Genomic DNA, 13,005 nt, shown 5'->3' with positions numbered 1-13,005 from the left:
CCAGCAACCCTTAGCACTGCTGCTTCCTCCCAGGACTGCCGTGATCCTGAGCCAGCCCTGCACTTCCCCCCCCCCTGCTTCCCAGGCTGTGCCCTGGTGACTTGCCCTGCTGAAGGCTGCCAGGAGGGAGCCCTGATGCCCTTGGGGGCCCAGGAGCCCAGTATGAGCTGTGGAGCTGGTTCGCAAAGCGGGGCAAGTGCCTGGGGGGAGAGTGCACAAGCCCTGTTCCCCGTACGCACACAGGCCAAGTCTGTCTCCAAAACTGTTGTCCAGACTTGAGTCTGCTTGTCACAGGACTGTTTATTACATTGTTTAAATAGAAAGGACAGTGCAAGGGTTAGTGATGCAGAGCATCCCTGGGGACTGCATGGGCGGGGGGGGCTCTAAGGTGTGGGGGGGTAGTGAGGCCTGACCCCTCTCCCAGATCTCCCCTGGCCTGGGGTTCACTTGGCTCTAGCCTTGCTCTCCCAGTTGGGGGAGATGGGCCTGTGCAGCAGAGCTGGGGTGTCCTGCACCACTTCTCCTCTTCCCTGTGGCTGAGCTGCATCTGTGGGCTGGGCTGGGCTGGGCTGTATTGGAGTGGGGGCACAGAGGGCTGCACCAGCACAGACCCTGCATGAGGGCATAGGGAGGGGGGGTGGGAGGCAGCGTCCCGGACTTGGTGCCTTTTCCCAGCCCCTGGAGGTCGCTGTGAACCAGGGCACAGCAGCAACGACGACACGAGGGACAATACAAACAGATTGACTGCAGGGTGGCTGGCATGGTCAGCTCCGTGGCCCCAGCCAGGCCAGATCTATGGCTTCCATTCAGGTCCCGCTTGCCCCAGGGACTCACTCCTGTTCGGGACCAGGTGGCTCAGTGATGCGGATGTGAACGAAGAGTGAAGAGGGTGGGATGCTGGTGCCGTCCTTGGAGAGGAGATGGATGTGGCGATAGCCTGCAGGGGGACAGCGAGGCTCTGGGTGACTGCTGGCCCTGCACCCTCCCTGGCTCCCACCCTGCTCTGTAGCACCCAGCTGAGCCCAGACACCCTTGTGGTGCTGCCCTGGCCCCCTCCCCACCCCCAGGCAGCGATGGCTCACCAGGTTTGATGTTGGTGAAGGCCAGGGTGAACTGGCCCACAAAGTCATTCCTGGACGTCTTGTCGTAATCCTCCACCACAAAGCGGACGAGGGCCAGCTCCGGCACATGGATCTGGAACTGGAGCGTCTCATCCCAGCGAGGGTTAAACCCTGGGAAGGGAGAGTAGGTGCTGGGAGGGCAGCAGAGGGCAGGGCCAGGGCAGTGCCAGGCCCCCCCATGCAAAGTGGGCCCGGTACCATGGTGGGTCTCACCATTGTTCTCTATGTACTTCGTCTCCTGGTGGGCCTGGTCCCCGGGGACCCCATGGATCTCCACACGCACCAGTGGGTCAATGACAGCTTCAGCCTTGCTGTTGGCAACTTTGGGCAGTTGCTGCCCACTGATCACCTGCACACAGGTGTAGGGACCCCATGAGCTGGGGAGCAGCCAAACCAAACTGCTGGCATGCTCCTCAGTTCCAGCACACTGCCCAGCCCAGGCATCAAGCATGCAACAGAGTCTGGGATGGCCAGTGCTGCCCTCTCCCTGCCTTCAGAGCTGGTTCGGTGCAGGGCGTGGTGCAGGGTTTGGTCCAGAGCATGGTGCAGGGAGCCAGGCCAGTTGGACCACCAGAGCCCCAGATCCAGGCAAAGATCCAACACACCCACACAGTAGCTTCGGCACATCCCCACTCCCTGGGGTCTCCCCTTGGCCCCATACCTGGATTGTCAGGGTCACGGGGCCAGCACTTTCCCAGCTGCTGGGGTCACTGGGGTTGAAGAGGGTCCCCTCATCCCTCATGAAGGATGGTTTGAGCACATAGCCGCAGCGGCCGTTCTGGCTGAAGAGCCCATCGCAGAGGTCCATCTCTGCACCGGCAGTCTGGAAGTTCAGGGCCACTGGGGGAAGGCAGCGGGGAAACAGCTTGGGAGGGCACAGGGCACAAGGATGCCAGGGCCCACCCTGTAGACATCATGCCCTGCTGCAGCTAGAGGGCAAGAACTAGCTTGCGGATAAGAAATAGCCTGTCCCTGTGGCCAGAGAAATGCAGGGCCATTGTGGGGGACAAGGCACCAATGCCTGTGTACTCCTGGGCTCCCAAAGTCAGGGCAAGAGCCTGCAGCCAGAAGTGGCTCCAGCCTGGGATGTAGCTGGCACCAGTATGGGTGTTGACGATGCCCTTGGCACAGGACCCAGAGACACCTCCCCAGCCCACATCCCTGATGCCCCTTGGCCATACCGATCTGGCACCCCACATTCCACATCTCCTGGGGACTGTAGTTGGAGGAGTCGGTCCGCATCCCGCTGGGGTAGATGCGTGTCAGCTGCCAGGCATTGTGGCGGACAAACTCATTCCCTAGGGATGAACCATGAGGGCCACTCATGGGGTTATCCCCCAGCCTGCACAGCCACCCAGACCCTGAGCTGCCCAGCAGCGCATCCACACATCCATCCAGCTGTCCATCTTCCTACTCAGCCCTCTACCCATCAGTCCATCCACCCAACCACCCATCCATCGATCCAACCACCATCCATCCACAGTCCCATTCATCCATGCATCAACTCTCCTCCCTCTCCCCTCCAAGGAACCCGGATGTCCTGCCACACTTTCTAATCCACTAAACCCCTCTTGCCAGCCAGATCTAACAACCCAACTTGCGTCTCTGCTGCCCTAAACCCCCTCCCTTCTAGACAGAGAGGGGATCCCAGTATCCAGGGACTTCAACCCTACCCCTGAGGAAGCTGCCTGCCCACCCTGGCCCGCTCCCCCCATGCCTCAGTCCCCTCCACCTCACCTGCCTCCCGGATGAGTTTCCTGGCCTTGGCCTCGGCGAAGGAGGAGATCTCAGAGGGCCGGGAATGGCTGCGGGCCTCCTGGAAGCCCTGGAAGGCCACGCTCTTGCAGTAGACAACGCAGTCAGACAACGCCTGCGCCAGGCTCTCCCTGTCCTTCTGCAAGGCAGAGCCATGTCAAGTCCCTCTGATGGCAACGCTGTCCCCCAGTGCTCACCCAGGACAGGGGCTTTGCCAGCCTGGGGCCATAGGGCAGCCGCAGCCAGCTGAGAGTGGCCACGGGGGATGCTGGGGAGGCAGTGGAGCCCCTCACATCATTTTGATGGCCCCACAGAAACAGAGCAGGCTGAGGACACCTGGTACAGCGTTGCCACAGGGATGCTGTGCCACAGGGGGCTGGCAAGGCTAGGGGCAGAAAGGACAGCCCCCCCGTCTGGTGATATCCCTCGTGGTCGCTGCCTCTCCCCTTGGTGCAAGGACATCACCGCAACCCACAGCCATGACAGGGGGGTTCAGTGCTCCTGGCGCTTCCCCAGCCTGGGCCACCCACCTTCGCCCTCCGCTTCTCTTCCTCTGCCTCTGCCCCATTGTCTTCATCAGACACCTCAGGCACCTCGTCCCCCAGCCCGTCCAGCGTGTCCTCCAGCCGCCCGATTTTCTTCCCTTTCAGCAGGATCTTGTGCTTCAGCTCCTATGTGGTTGGGGATGGAGAGGTGGCCCTGTGCAGGGACCTCAGGGTGTCAGGCTCCCCCTCACCAGCATGGGGCCTGCTGTCCCCTGGGACCCCACGCTGCCTGGGGCCAGCACCACCAGCCATCCTTCAGCATCCAGAAGGGGACAGATGAGGCCACACAGGGATGTGTGCCACCTGTGGGGGTCCCACAGCCTGCGGCTAGGAGGCCTCCACCCTGCTCTGCCCCTCTGGCTCTGCAAGGCCCTGCAATACAACCTTGGGGACAGCTCTGGGCATCATATGAGTACATGATGTCCCCAAGGCCCCTGTGTGCCTCTCTGCTCCCCCAGCAGAGCAGGATGATGCTGGGGCAGGGTCAACCTTTCCTCTGTGTATGGAAGTCCCCAGACTCGTGGGTTCTCTGGTGAAAGACTCCTGCTCCCAGGAGAGAGATATTGGAGTAGGACCCAACCAGTGGGGGGCAGCAGGGGTACCTCCTCATCCCACTCTCATCCAGGACAGTGATGCCCAGCATGGCCATGCTCTGTGCCTACCTCTGGAGATGGGAGCTGGGTGGGGACGCGCCCGTCGGTGGTGGTGGTGAGAAGCTGCTCCCCCAGGATGGCCTTGAGCTGCTGGGCCAGGACGTCCTGCTGCTCCACACTGCAGTGGTTCTCCAGTGACAGGATAACTGGGTAGTCCGAAGCCTGAGGGGCAATGTGCAAAGGGGGAAGCTCAGGGGGCACAGGGATGTGGGGCTGCTCTCCTCTAGCTGGAGGGACTGCAGAGCCCCACAGGCCCCCATTACCACCATTATCGGCAGTGGCTGCATTTGTGCAGTGCCTTGCACATCCCTGCCTGACCCCACACCACCGAGGCTGGGACAGGGGCAGGGTGAGTGCAGCCATCTCTGGGGTGGGCTCTGAAGCACTGCGCAGCCTGGGTGCATGGACAGGAGCTGGAGATCAGCTTCGCTGAGGCTGGGCAGAGCTGCAAGTGCTCACAAGGGCTTTGCCCAGATGTAGCCAATGCCAGGGAAGAGCCCTTGCATCTCCTGAGACCTTGACACCTCCCCCATCTGCCCCAGCGCCCTCCATCACACCCCTCCACCCCCCCCCCAGAACCTCCCAGCCCCCATCTCACCCCAGTGCCCCCAGCGGACTGTGCCCACACGCACCCCTGGCCCCCAGCATGACACAACGCAGGGCTGTGGGTCAGTCCCCACGGTGCTGTCCCCAGGGAAAGGAAAGGCCACAGCCACCCTCCTCTCCCCACCATGGGGCCAGCCCTGCTGCAGCCCTGCTCCCCTCCAGAGACCCATTGCTGCCCCCAACCACAGCCATGGCTCCCCACCACCACCATGGACCCCTCAGCGCCCAGCACCCAGGGAAGGGGTGCCCTACCTGGAAGGCGTATTTGCCCAGGGTGCTCACCACCTCCCGGAAGGGGATCTTGGAGGTGAATGTGTGGCCATGGTACACCATGGGTTCCCCATTCGGCCCGTCCCAGCAATCCACCTCTAGGCAGCGGCAGCCCCGTTTCAGAGCCCTACAGGTGGGCGGCAGCCCTGGTACCCCATGCCCGGCTAGGGCACCGGCCCCCCTGGGACCCCCGCTCTGGCTGCGAGTGTCCCCTCCCACAGGGACCATGCCAGTCTTGGGGACAAGGGACAATTGCTGGAGGGGGGAAATGCTGCTGTATGTGAGGCAGGGAGAGCTGGGCTGGGTGTCCCCAAAAGGGACCTCCTTGGTGGGCACCACAGGGAGCTGCATGGTGGAGGGGGTGCCCCTGGGGGCCCAAGGCCCTGGTTGGCTCCCAGCCAAAGGGAGCATCTCCCCTTGCTGGATTTGCCCCGTGCAGCTGCCTGGGGCACGGCAGTAGGGCAGGAGACTATCTGGGAGGGCAGCCGGGAGGAAACAGCCCTTTACCTGATGTAGCCCTCGATGCTGCTCTGGCCCCGGATCTGGTCCTCTATCAGGTACGTGTTGTGAGAGGAGGAGATGAAATAGTGGCAGAGCGGCTGGGTCATGTCCTGCCAAAGGGCCTGGTGCCAGGGGTTGAAGATGGAGCCCTCCGGGGAGCAGAGGTACATGAGGAACCCATCAGCACTCAGCACGTGGCGAGCCTTGGCTGGACACAGACGAGGAGTTCACTGACTGCCAATGACCCGGGGCAAGGTTGGGACAAACAGGGCCACTGGTGGCTCCTGGCATCCTGGACCCCGTGGGCACAGCTGCTGTGAGAGTCAGGCTGGGGGCACAAGGGGACATGGGGGTGCCCAGGGGAGCAGCAGTGCCCAGATTCAGAGCTTGGCACCCCAGGGCTGCTGGGATGCTCAGGATGGCTCTGCACAGAGAAGTGCAGGTCTGGCCAACCCACCCCATGGGAATCGACCAAAGAAAGGGGAACTGCATGCAATTCACCCCCAAGGCAGCAGCAAGCCCTCTCCCCATGCCCACCAGCCCATCCTGGGTCTGCAGGTCTCAGCCCTCTCCTTTCCCAAGAACAAATCACAACCCCTTTCTGCATAGGGATGCCCATGGCCCGGCACAGCAGGTACCAGCAGGGCTGTGAGGCCCAAGAGCTGGCTCTCACCTGTCTCCGACGGCTCATACTTGTCGATGAGCTCCATGGCGAGCTCCTCCGTGCCCTCGCTCTCCAGCTGCTCCTGCTGCAGGAAATCCACCAGCTCCAGCAGTGTCAGCTTCTTCCCGTCCTCGGAGAAGTCCTGGAAGAGGCTCAGCACCTCCTCGCGCTGTGTGAGAGCCTTGTAGAAGAGCACGAACTCCTCCCCTTCCAGCGTCCCCGACTCTGACTTGTCAGCAGCCTGCAAGGGAGCTCACTCAGCAGCATGCCAGGCCAACACAGGGCACCCTGGCCTCTTCGTGGGGCCGCAGGGGTCTTCACCCACCCCCTCTGCAGCATCTCATCTCTGCTCCCAGTGGAGGGCACAGAGACCCAACAGCAGTGGTAGACATCGAGTGATGGATAAAAAGATGAATGGATCATTGGATTGATCGGCACATGGAGGGCTGGATGGGTGGACAGATAAATGGATAGATGAATGGAAGAATGGATAGAAAAATGGATAAACAGATGGATGAATGGAGGAATGGATAGATGGATGGATAGATGGATGGACAGATGGATGGATGGATGGATGGATGAATGGACAGACAGACAGCTGGCTGGCTGGTTGGGTTGACAGATGAATGAACAGATGACTGTTTCACTGGGTGGACAGATAAACAGGTAGTCGGGTGGACAAATAAATGGGTGGATGGAAGGATGTATGGGTGGGTGGGCAGATGGGCAGGTTGATGCATGGGTGGATGGATGGGTGGGTGGAAGAAAGTGAGCATATCCTTCTGCAGGGAGGAGGGGTTGTACAGCCTGCTGCAGCCCTCCAGCCTTTCTCCTTCAGGTGTGGTGCTTACCTGAAAGAGTCGCAGGGCATGGTCCTCATTCATGTCCACGTTCATCATTTTCAGGAGGTGCTGCACCTCCTTGAAGTTCATGCGCCCATCCTTATTCTTGTCAGCCTTCTGGAACCAGTCACGAATCCACGTGCGAGGCCCCAGGGCAGATGCTAAGGAAAAGGACCTTGGGGGCTGAGACAGAAGGGGCTGGGGAATATCAAAGAGCTTCTTTTCCTTTTGCTGTGGCTCTCTCCACCCCAGTGCAGAGGGTGAGACCCAGAGGAGCCAAGCATATACTGGGGGTGGAAATGCAAGGCCTAAGGGATGGCAGGAGATGGGGGCAGGACCAGGTGGGAAGGGCAGGAGTTGGTGAGAGTAACCAAAGAGGTGCCTGCAGGAAGGATATTGGTCTATCTTCTCCCTCTGGTCCATGCTGGTGGCCACCTCAATGAGCTGGCGCAGACCCTGGATCCAGCACTGTGCCTCCTCCGCTGAGCCAGCGATGAGGTCCAGGTTGCCCCGGCGGCCATAAAAAACGATGGTGAAGCAGCGTTCAGGGGGGAACTCCTCAGCCAGGCTCTGCAGCACCTCTGACTGGTGTCCTTCCCGCACTGTCTCCACATCACTGATGGAGACTGAGGGAGGGGAGGTCTGTCTAGGGGGGACAAGGACTGCAGGGCAGGGGGCACTGCCCACAGACTGCTGTCCTTCCATCCATCCCTCCTGCCATCCATTCATCCATCCGTCCCTCCATCCACCCATGGAGCTACTCATCCATCCATGCCTCTGTTCATTTGCCCACCCCTCTGGTGCAGGACCTTTGCTTTGTGTCCAGTAGCAATTTCTTTTCATCCTTTAACCCCTGGGTCCTGCTGGAAAGCAGAGTGCTTCAGGGAGAGGTGTGGGTGAGGATGGCTTATGCACACACACACACACACACACACACACACACACACACACACACACACATACACACACACAGAGCCTCTCTTGAATGCCCCAGCACCCCTCACAAGCATGCATCCAAGAATCTGCAGCCTTGTTCACTCTGAACCCTAATGATCACACTGTGGGCAGCACACAGCAGCCAGTACTCACAGGCAGATTCAGTTTTGCCCGTTCTCTTGGACTGGTACCAGATGGTCATGCAGTCCTCCTGCAGCTTGAAGTAGCGCTGCTTCTTCCAGCTCCTGGACTTGACTTTGCGCATCAGCGTCCCTTGTTGCATCTGCTCCAACGTCTCTGTAAGCTGGATGCCTGGGGGCAGAGGGGGGTGCATCACTGGGACACTGCACCCTGCTCCCTGGCTCTCTCCAGCTCCTGGGACCCTGCACGAGCCCTCAATTTGGGATGAAGGAGGAACAGACCACAAGACACAAGAGAGGCAGAAGGTAGTTCCCCACCAACCCTTCGGAGCCTGCACATCCACCCTTGGCACTGCCAATCCTGATCCCGACAGCCACAGTGAGGTAGGGGAGCTCCCCGGCCGCGGGGAGGTGAGTCCAGCCCAGCCCAGGGGGCCAAGGGCCAGATTTGCACCTGGCGTAAATCTGGATCACCCAGTACTCTGTGCACCTACGCCCAGCCACCGCTCCTTCCCTGCGCTGGACACTCACGGGCGTTGCACAGCAGCGATGCCATGGCTCTGCCTCCTCCGCGCTGCCGCTGTGCCTGGGGAGGGAGCAGAGACAGCGGCTGGGGCGAGCGGGGCCAGGCGCCCCAGTGCCGCCGGGGAGCGGGGTCTGCCTCCGGCCCGCAGTGCGGTGTGTGCAATGGGCTGCACTCGAGCACATCTGCCGGTGCCGCCTGCTGGGTCACTGCTTTCATAAAAGGTCGAGCTCGTCTTGCTGTGCTAATAAAATATTAATTGTCTTATCAGGAAACCAGAGCTTGAAAGGTGTCGGAGAAAAACAGGGGCTTGTAAGAGTGGCGCCCCGAAGCACAGCCCAGGCGGGAACGGGAGCCCGGTGCTACGAAGGACTTGCTAGTGGCCGCTCGCTGCTCTCCAGGCAAAGGCAACCTTGAGAGACGGGTAAAACTGCTTTTAGGGGCACCAGAGAGAGCAAAGAGCAAGTCTGTACTGTCTGGGAAACACCGCGCAGCCAGGAAACAGGGAGGTAATGGCAAGCCAAGGCAGTGACAGCAAGGAAGCGGTGTGCAAGAAAGACCCACTCCGACAGCTGCGGGTGTGAGGAGGAAGAAACCATCATCATCAGCACTGTGCAACTCTGGCGAAGGCCTGGGGGTGCTGAGGGCTCACCGTGACCCCCTTCTTCTGGGGAACACCAGCGCCCCAGGGCTCCCAGGGACCGCAGAGGGGTGACCCGAGCGCAACAGCATTAACAGCAGCATTGCTGGGAATGAGCTGTAATAAGTGGGTAAATGGGACCGTAAAAGTAGCTGTCATTGAAACTGGGCTAATAATCAGTCTTTCATTAGACTGCAAGGATTTTAATTAGCCTGACAATAAATTGCCAGATTTGCCTGTCACCTGGGGTGTTGGAGCTGGCCCCCAGCCCTCGAGGACTGGATGTTACACCTGGTGGGGCTGTGATTTGGGTGCAAGGGGGGGATCCCCACTGCGGCCTGGCCACCGAGGCAAAGGGCTCTGCACAGGACCCAGGGCGCCAGCCGTGTCCCGGGCCCCTGACTCAGCACGGATGCCGGCGGTGCGGGGCCAGGAATAGCCGGTGCCGTCAGTGCGCAGGCAGCTGCTGAGCCGGGCTGCCAGCCCTGACACCTGCCCTCGCGGGCTCAGGGGCTGGCCCAGGCTGTGCCCAGCCTCCCGTTGCACCCACTGCCCCACAGCAAGGAGGGTGCAGGGGGTCCTGCAAGGGGAGGGCTGCCAAGCTGCACCCCATGTGGCCCCAGGCTGGGCTGGGTGTGCGGTGACAGCAGGGACACGGCGGGACAGACTGCGGCGAGGCGGATAGTGTGGCGTGCTGCGCGCGGCGCAGCATGCATGCCAGCCGCAGCGTGTGCTGCATTGCTCCCCCAGCACCACCGAGCCGCTGCCCGGCAGTGACCAGCGCTGGGGCGGATGGTTCCCAGAACCAGCCCCTCTCGCAGGGGTCAGGCCACAAGCACCATGTGTGCCAGCAGCGAGGCCCTCCTCCCGGCTGCCAAACTCACTTAAGTGCTTGCATATCCCTCACTGGCCTAATGTGCTAGGTCAGGGCTGGCAGCAGCTCCCCCCGATGGCTCGGGGTGTCTGCACCCACAGATGGGGGGGGGACTGGCACCACGCTCCTCTTGGGCCCTGCAAAATGGATGCTCTGATGCTGGCTTGTACAGCCCCAGAAGCGCCTGGGGCTGGGCAGGGATGCTCTGCCAGCCCTCCAGCTCCTGCCACCCCCCAGCACACCCTCGACGCCCTCTGCACCCCAGGGTCTGCAGGGAACCAGGGGAGACAACCCCGGCCACCCATCTGCCAGCACCCTCCTGCCTCCTTGCAGCACCCCACCCAGCATGGCTACTTTGCACCGCTCTGTGCAGCCATGGCCCAGCAGTGGCCTAGGTGACAGAGCCGGGGCAGCTCTCACGCGCCTGCCCCACGCCTGGGCCGGCGGCTGTTTCTGGGAGGCCTCAGCGGAGGCAGAGGGAGCCTGGGCCAAGCTGGGGCTGTAGGACAGGGAGAGATGCTGCCTTGGGACAGGGATCTGCCGTTCCCTGCAGGCAGCAGCGAAAAGGCCATGAGCAGCTCGGTGCCACTTCAGGGACCGTCCTCAGTGTGCCCTGGCACACACAGGTGCAGAGTGGCAGTGTGCAAGGGGGCTACTTGCAGCCCCCAGACCATGCTGTCACTGCCCTGCTGTCACCTTCCATCCCACGGCCTCGGGGCCAGAACCAGAGCTGAGATTTTGGAGCTAAACGGACTCTCCCCCAGCACCAGCCCAACTTCCACACACACCGGGCTCCAGGCACATCCCAAGGGTGCCCAAGCCTGCCCCAGCCGTGGGAGCCTTGGCTTCCCGTGCCCACAGCGAAGAGGCAGCAGCTTTCCCAGCACAGGGAAGATGCGGTGAGCGCACGCAGGGCCGCGGCCGTTCGGTTCCCCCCAGCAGGCGAGTGCTGCCCTGAGGCCGGGCGCAGACTCGCCCCAGCACAGACACGCCCCCCCCCAGCCCTGGAGAGTCTCGGCCCAAACCGCACTCAGGTGGCGAGGAGGAGAGCGGGACGGGAGCCAGGGCTGGAGCCGGAGCCTTCCCGCTGGAAACCCGATCGCAGGGGTCCCGCGGAGCAGCTGCCTCCTGCCAGGGCCCCCGACCCAGCCCGTGGCCCCCGGTGAGCTCGGGGCCGCAGCGTGCACCGAACAGCGGCCACGGGGGGCCGCGGGGAGCCCCCCACAGCTGGAGGTGATGCCCCCCGCAGCCCGGAGGGATGGCGGCTGGGAGCGCTCCCAGCTGCTCCAGCACAGAGGCACCCGGGAGAGCGGAGTGCCGCCGCGGGGGTGCCTGCGCCCCCCGGACACCACGCCACCCCCCGCGTCCCGCTCTGCGCACAGGCTGTGCTGTGCCCCCCCGCCCCACGGACCCGGGGAGCCTGCCCCACCGAGGGGGGCCGCTGGGCAGCGAGGCCCCGGCGGGGCCGTCCTGACCCCCGGGGGCCCGAGGGGCTCCGGGAGGCGCTGCCCGAGCCGGGGGCTCCGCCCGCCCCGCGCCCGCCGCTGGCTGTCCCGCGCCCGGCCCCGTACCGGCTCCGCGCTGCTGCGCCGCGCTCCCGCCGCTCCGCCGACTGCGGCCGCTGGGGCCGGGGCCGCCGGGGCTGCCCGCCCCTTGGCACGGGCACAGCGCCGAGCCCGCCCCGGCCCCGCCGCCACCCGCCGCGGCCGCGGCCGCCCGCCAAGGTCAGCCCGGATTAAGGCCGCGCCGCCGGCTCCGCTCCCGCGGCGGCACCGGGAGTCCCACGGAGGCTCTGACCCACGGCGGGGGGGAACGCACGCCGGGACCCTCAGCCCGCCCCGCTGCACCCCTGGGCTCCCCGGGGGGTGCCAGGGACAGAGGCTCCCTGGACCCCCTCCCAGCACCACCCCCGGGACGTGCCCAGGCCCACGGGCACACCTGGGGGTGCTGCCCAGGCCGACCCGACCCTGCGCTCCCAGGAGGGCTGGGTGTAAACGAGGGGCAGGACAGAGACCCCCACAGCAGCCCCAGAGCTGCAGAGACCCCCGCCCAGCCGGGGAGCAACCAGCTGGATCGGCCCCTGATGGGGTGGCAAAGATCAGCCCAGAGCCCCCCCCCCCCGTGCCCAGAGCCCCCTCCTCCATACAGACCCAGGCTGCAGACACCCTCAGGCAGCCCAAGGCAGCTGCAGGGCAGAGGCCAAATTTCCAGGTGATGCCAGGCCGCACAGGGAGAAGGGATTGGGGTGCTAATGCAGCCCCAAACTGCTGCTCATCCACGCACCAAGGCCACAACAGCCCTAAAGCACAGGCCTGACCTGCCACAGCGAGGCTGCCACCCGGAGCGGACACCGAGCCCTGAGGATGCCTGCTCCCTCCCTGTCCTGGGCCACCCCCGCCTCAGCTGGCCACACACCTCTCCCCTGCCACAGCTTTCCAGCCAAGAAGTGTGGTAGATGCTCTAACAGGCATATGCCCCGGGGAAGGGTGGCAGTGCATGCCAGGGAGAGCTTTTAAACACACCTGGCTGGAGAGCCTAGCGAGGAGAGAGAGAGATCAGCCCCTTGCCCAAGGGCTGACAGCCTGAAAGTGGCACAGAGCAGCAGCAGCCCCTGCTGAAGCCCAGCGCCTGCTGCAGCGGGGCGCACCTACTCCCCACAGCCCCTCCGCATCCCCTTACCAGAGCTGACAGCCCGGGGACCGATGGCGATGGTGCCGCCGAGCCCTGCTCCTCCGAGCAGCGCAGTGATTCAGCCAGCTCCTGCCGCCGGACACAGCGTCTCCCCGGCCCCGCACGAGAAGGCCGCGTGGAAGCAGGCCCTGCGTTCGCGGGCGCCAGCACACAGGCACAGAGGAGCCGGCGCAATCCCCTTCATCCCATCTGCAGCAATTCCCCCTCGCCGTCCCCTCCCCTCCGTGAAAGACTGGACAGAGAG

The 13,005-nt window shown here is 63.4% G+C and overlaps 1 protein-coding gene across 1 annotated transcript; it reads right to left on the bottom strand.

The window, feature by feature from the left end:
- Positions 1 to 295: 295 nt before the first annotated feature.
- On the bottom strand, positions 296 to 11,664 carry PLCD4 (phospholipase C delta 4). Its single transcript, XM_064514784.1, has 16 exons — positions 11,642 to 11,664; positions 8,565 to 8,619; positions 8,047 to 8,205; positions 7,355 to 7,583; positions 6,967 to 7,096; positions 6,125 to 6,356; positions 5,458 to 5,659; positions 4,933 to 5,077; positions 4,084 to 4,236; positions 3,407 to 3,547; positions 2,859 to 3,015; positions 2,303 to 2,419; positions 1,783 to 1,961; positions 1,335 to 1,470; positions 1,083 to 1,232; positions 296 to 937 (listed from the first exon to the last, which is right to left on the bottom strand). Exons 2-16 carry the CDS (start codon positions 8,587 to 8,589, stop codon positions 831 to 833), a joined length of 2,262 nt encoding a protein of 753 aa, XP_064370854.1. The 5' UTR covers positions 8,590 to 8,619; positions 11,642 to 11,664; the 3' UTR covers positions 296 to 830.
- Between the last annotated feature and the right edge of the window lie 1,341 nt (positions 11,665 to 13,005).

This window comes from Dromaius novaehollandiae, chromosome 7 (assembly GCF_036370855.1).
Source record: "Dromaius novaehollandiae isolate bDroNov1 chromosome 7, bDroNov1.hap1, whole genome shotgun sequence".
Classification (NCBI taxonomy): domain Eukaryota; kingdom Metazoa; phylum Chordata; class Aves; order Casuariiformes; family Dromaiidae; genus Dromaius; species Dromaius novaehollandiae.
This window is presented reverse-complemented; position numbering and strand designations above follow the sequence as displayed.

Excerpts from the sequence above, each read along its gene's own strand:
- PLCD4 (XM_064514784.1), bottom strand. The coding sequence starts at position 8,589 with ATGGCATCGCTGCTGTGCAACGCCC. Across the intron at positions 3,548-4,083 it reads CCCAGCTCCCATCTCCAGAG|GAGCTGAAGCACAAGATCCT; the intron begins GTAGGCACAGAG and ends CCAACCACATAG. Across the intron at positions 1,962-2,302 it reads GAATGTGGGGTGCCAGATCG|TGGCCCTGAACTTCCAGACT; the intron begins GTATGGCCAAGG and ends GCCTTCCCCCAG.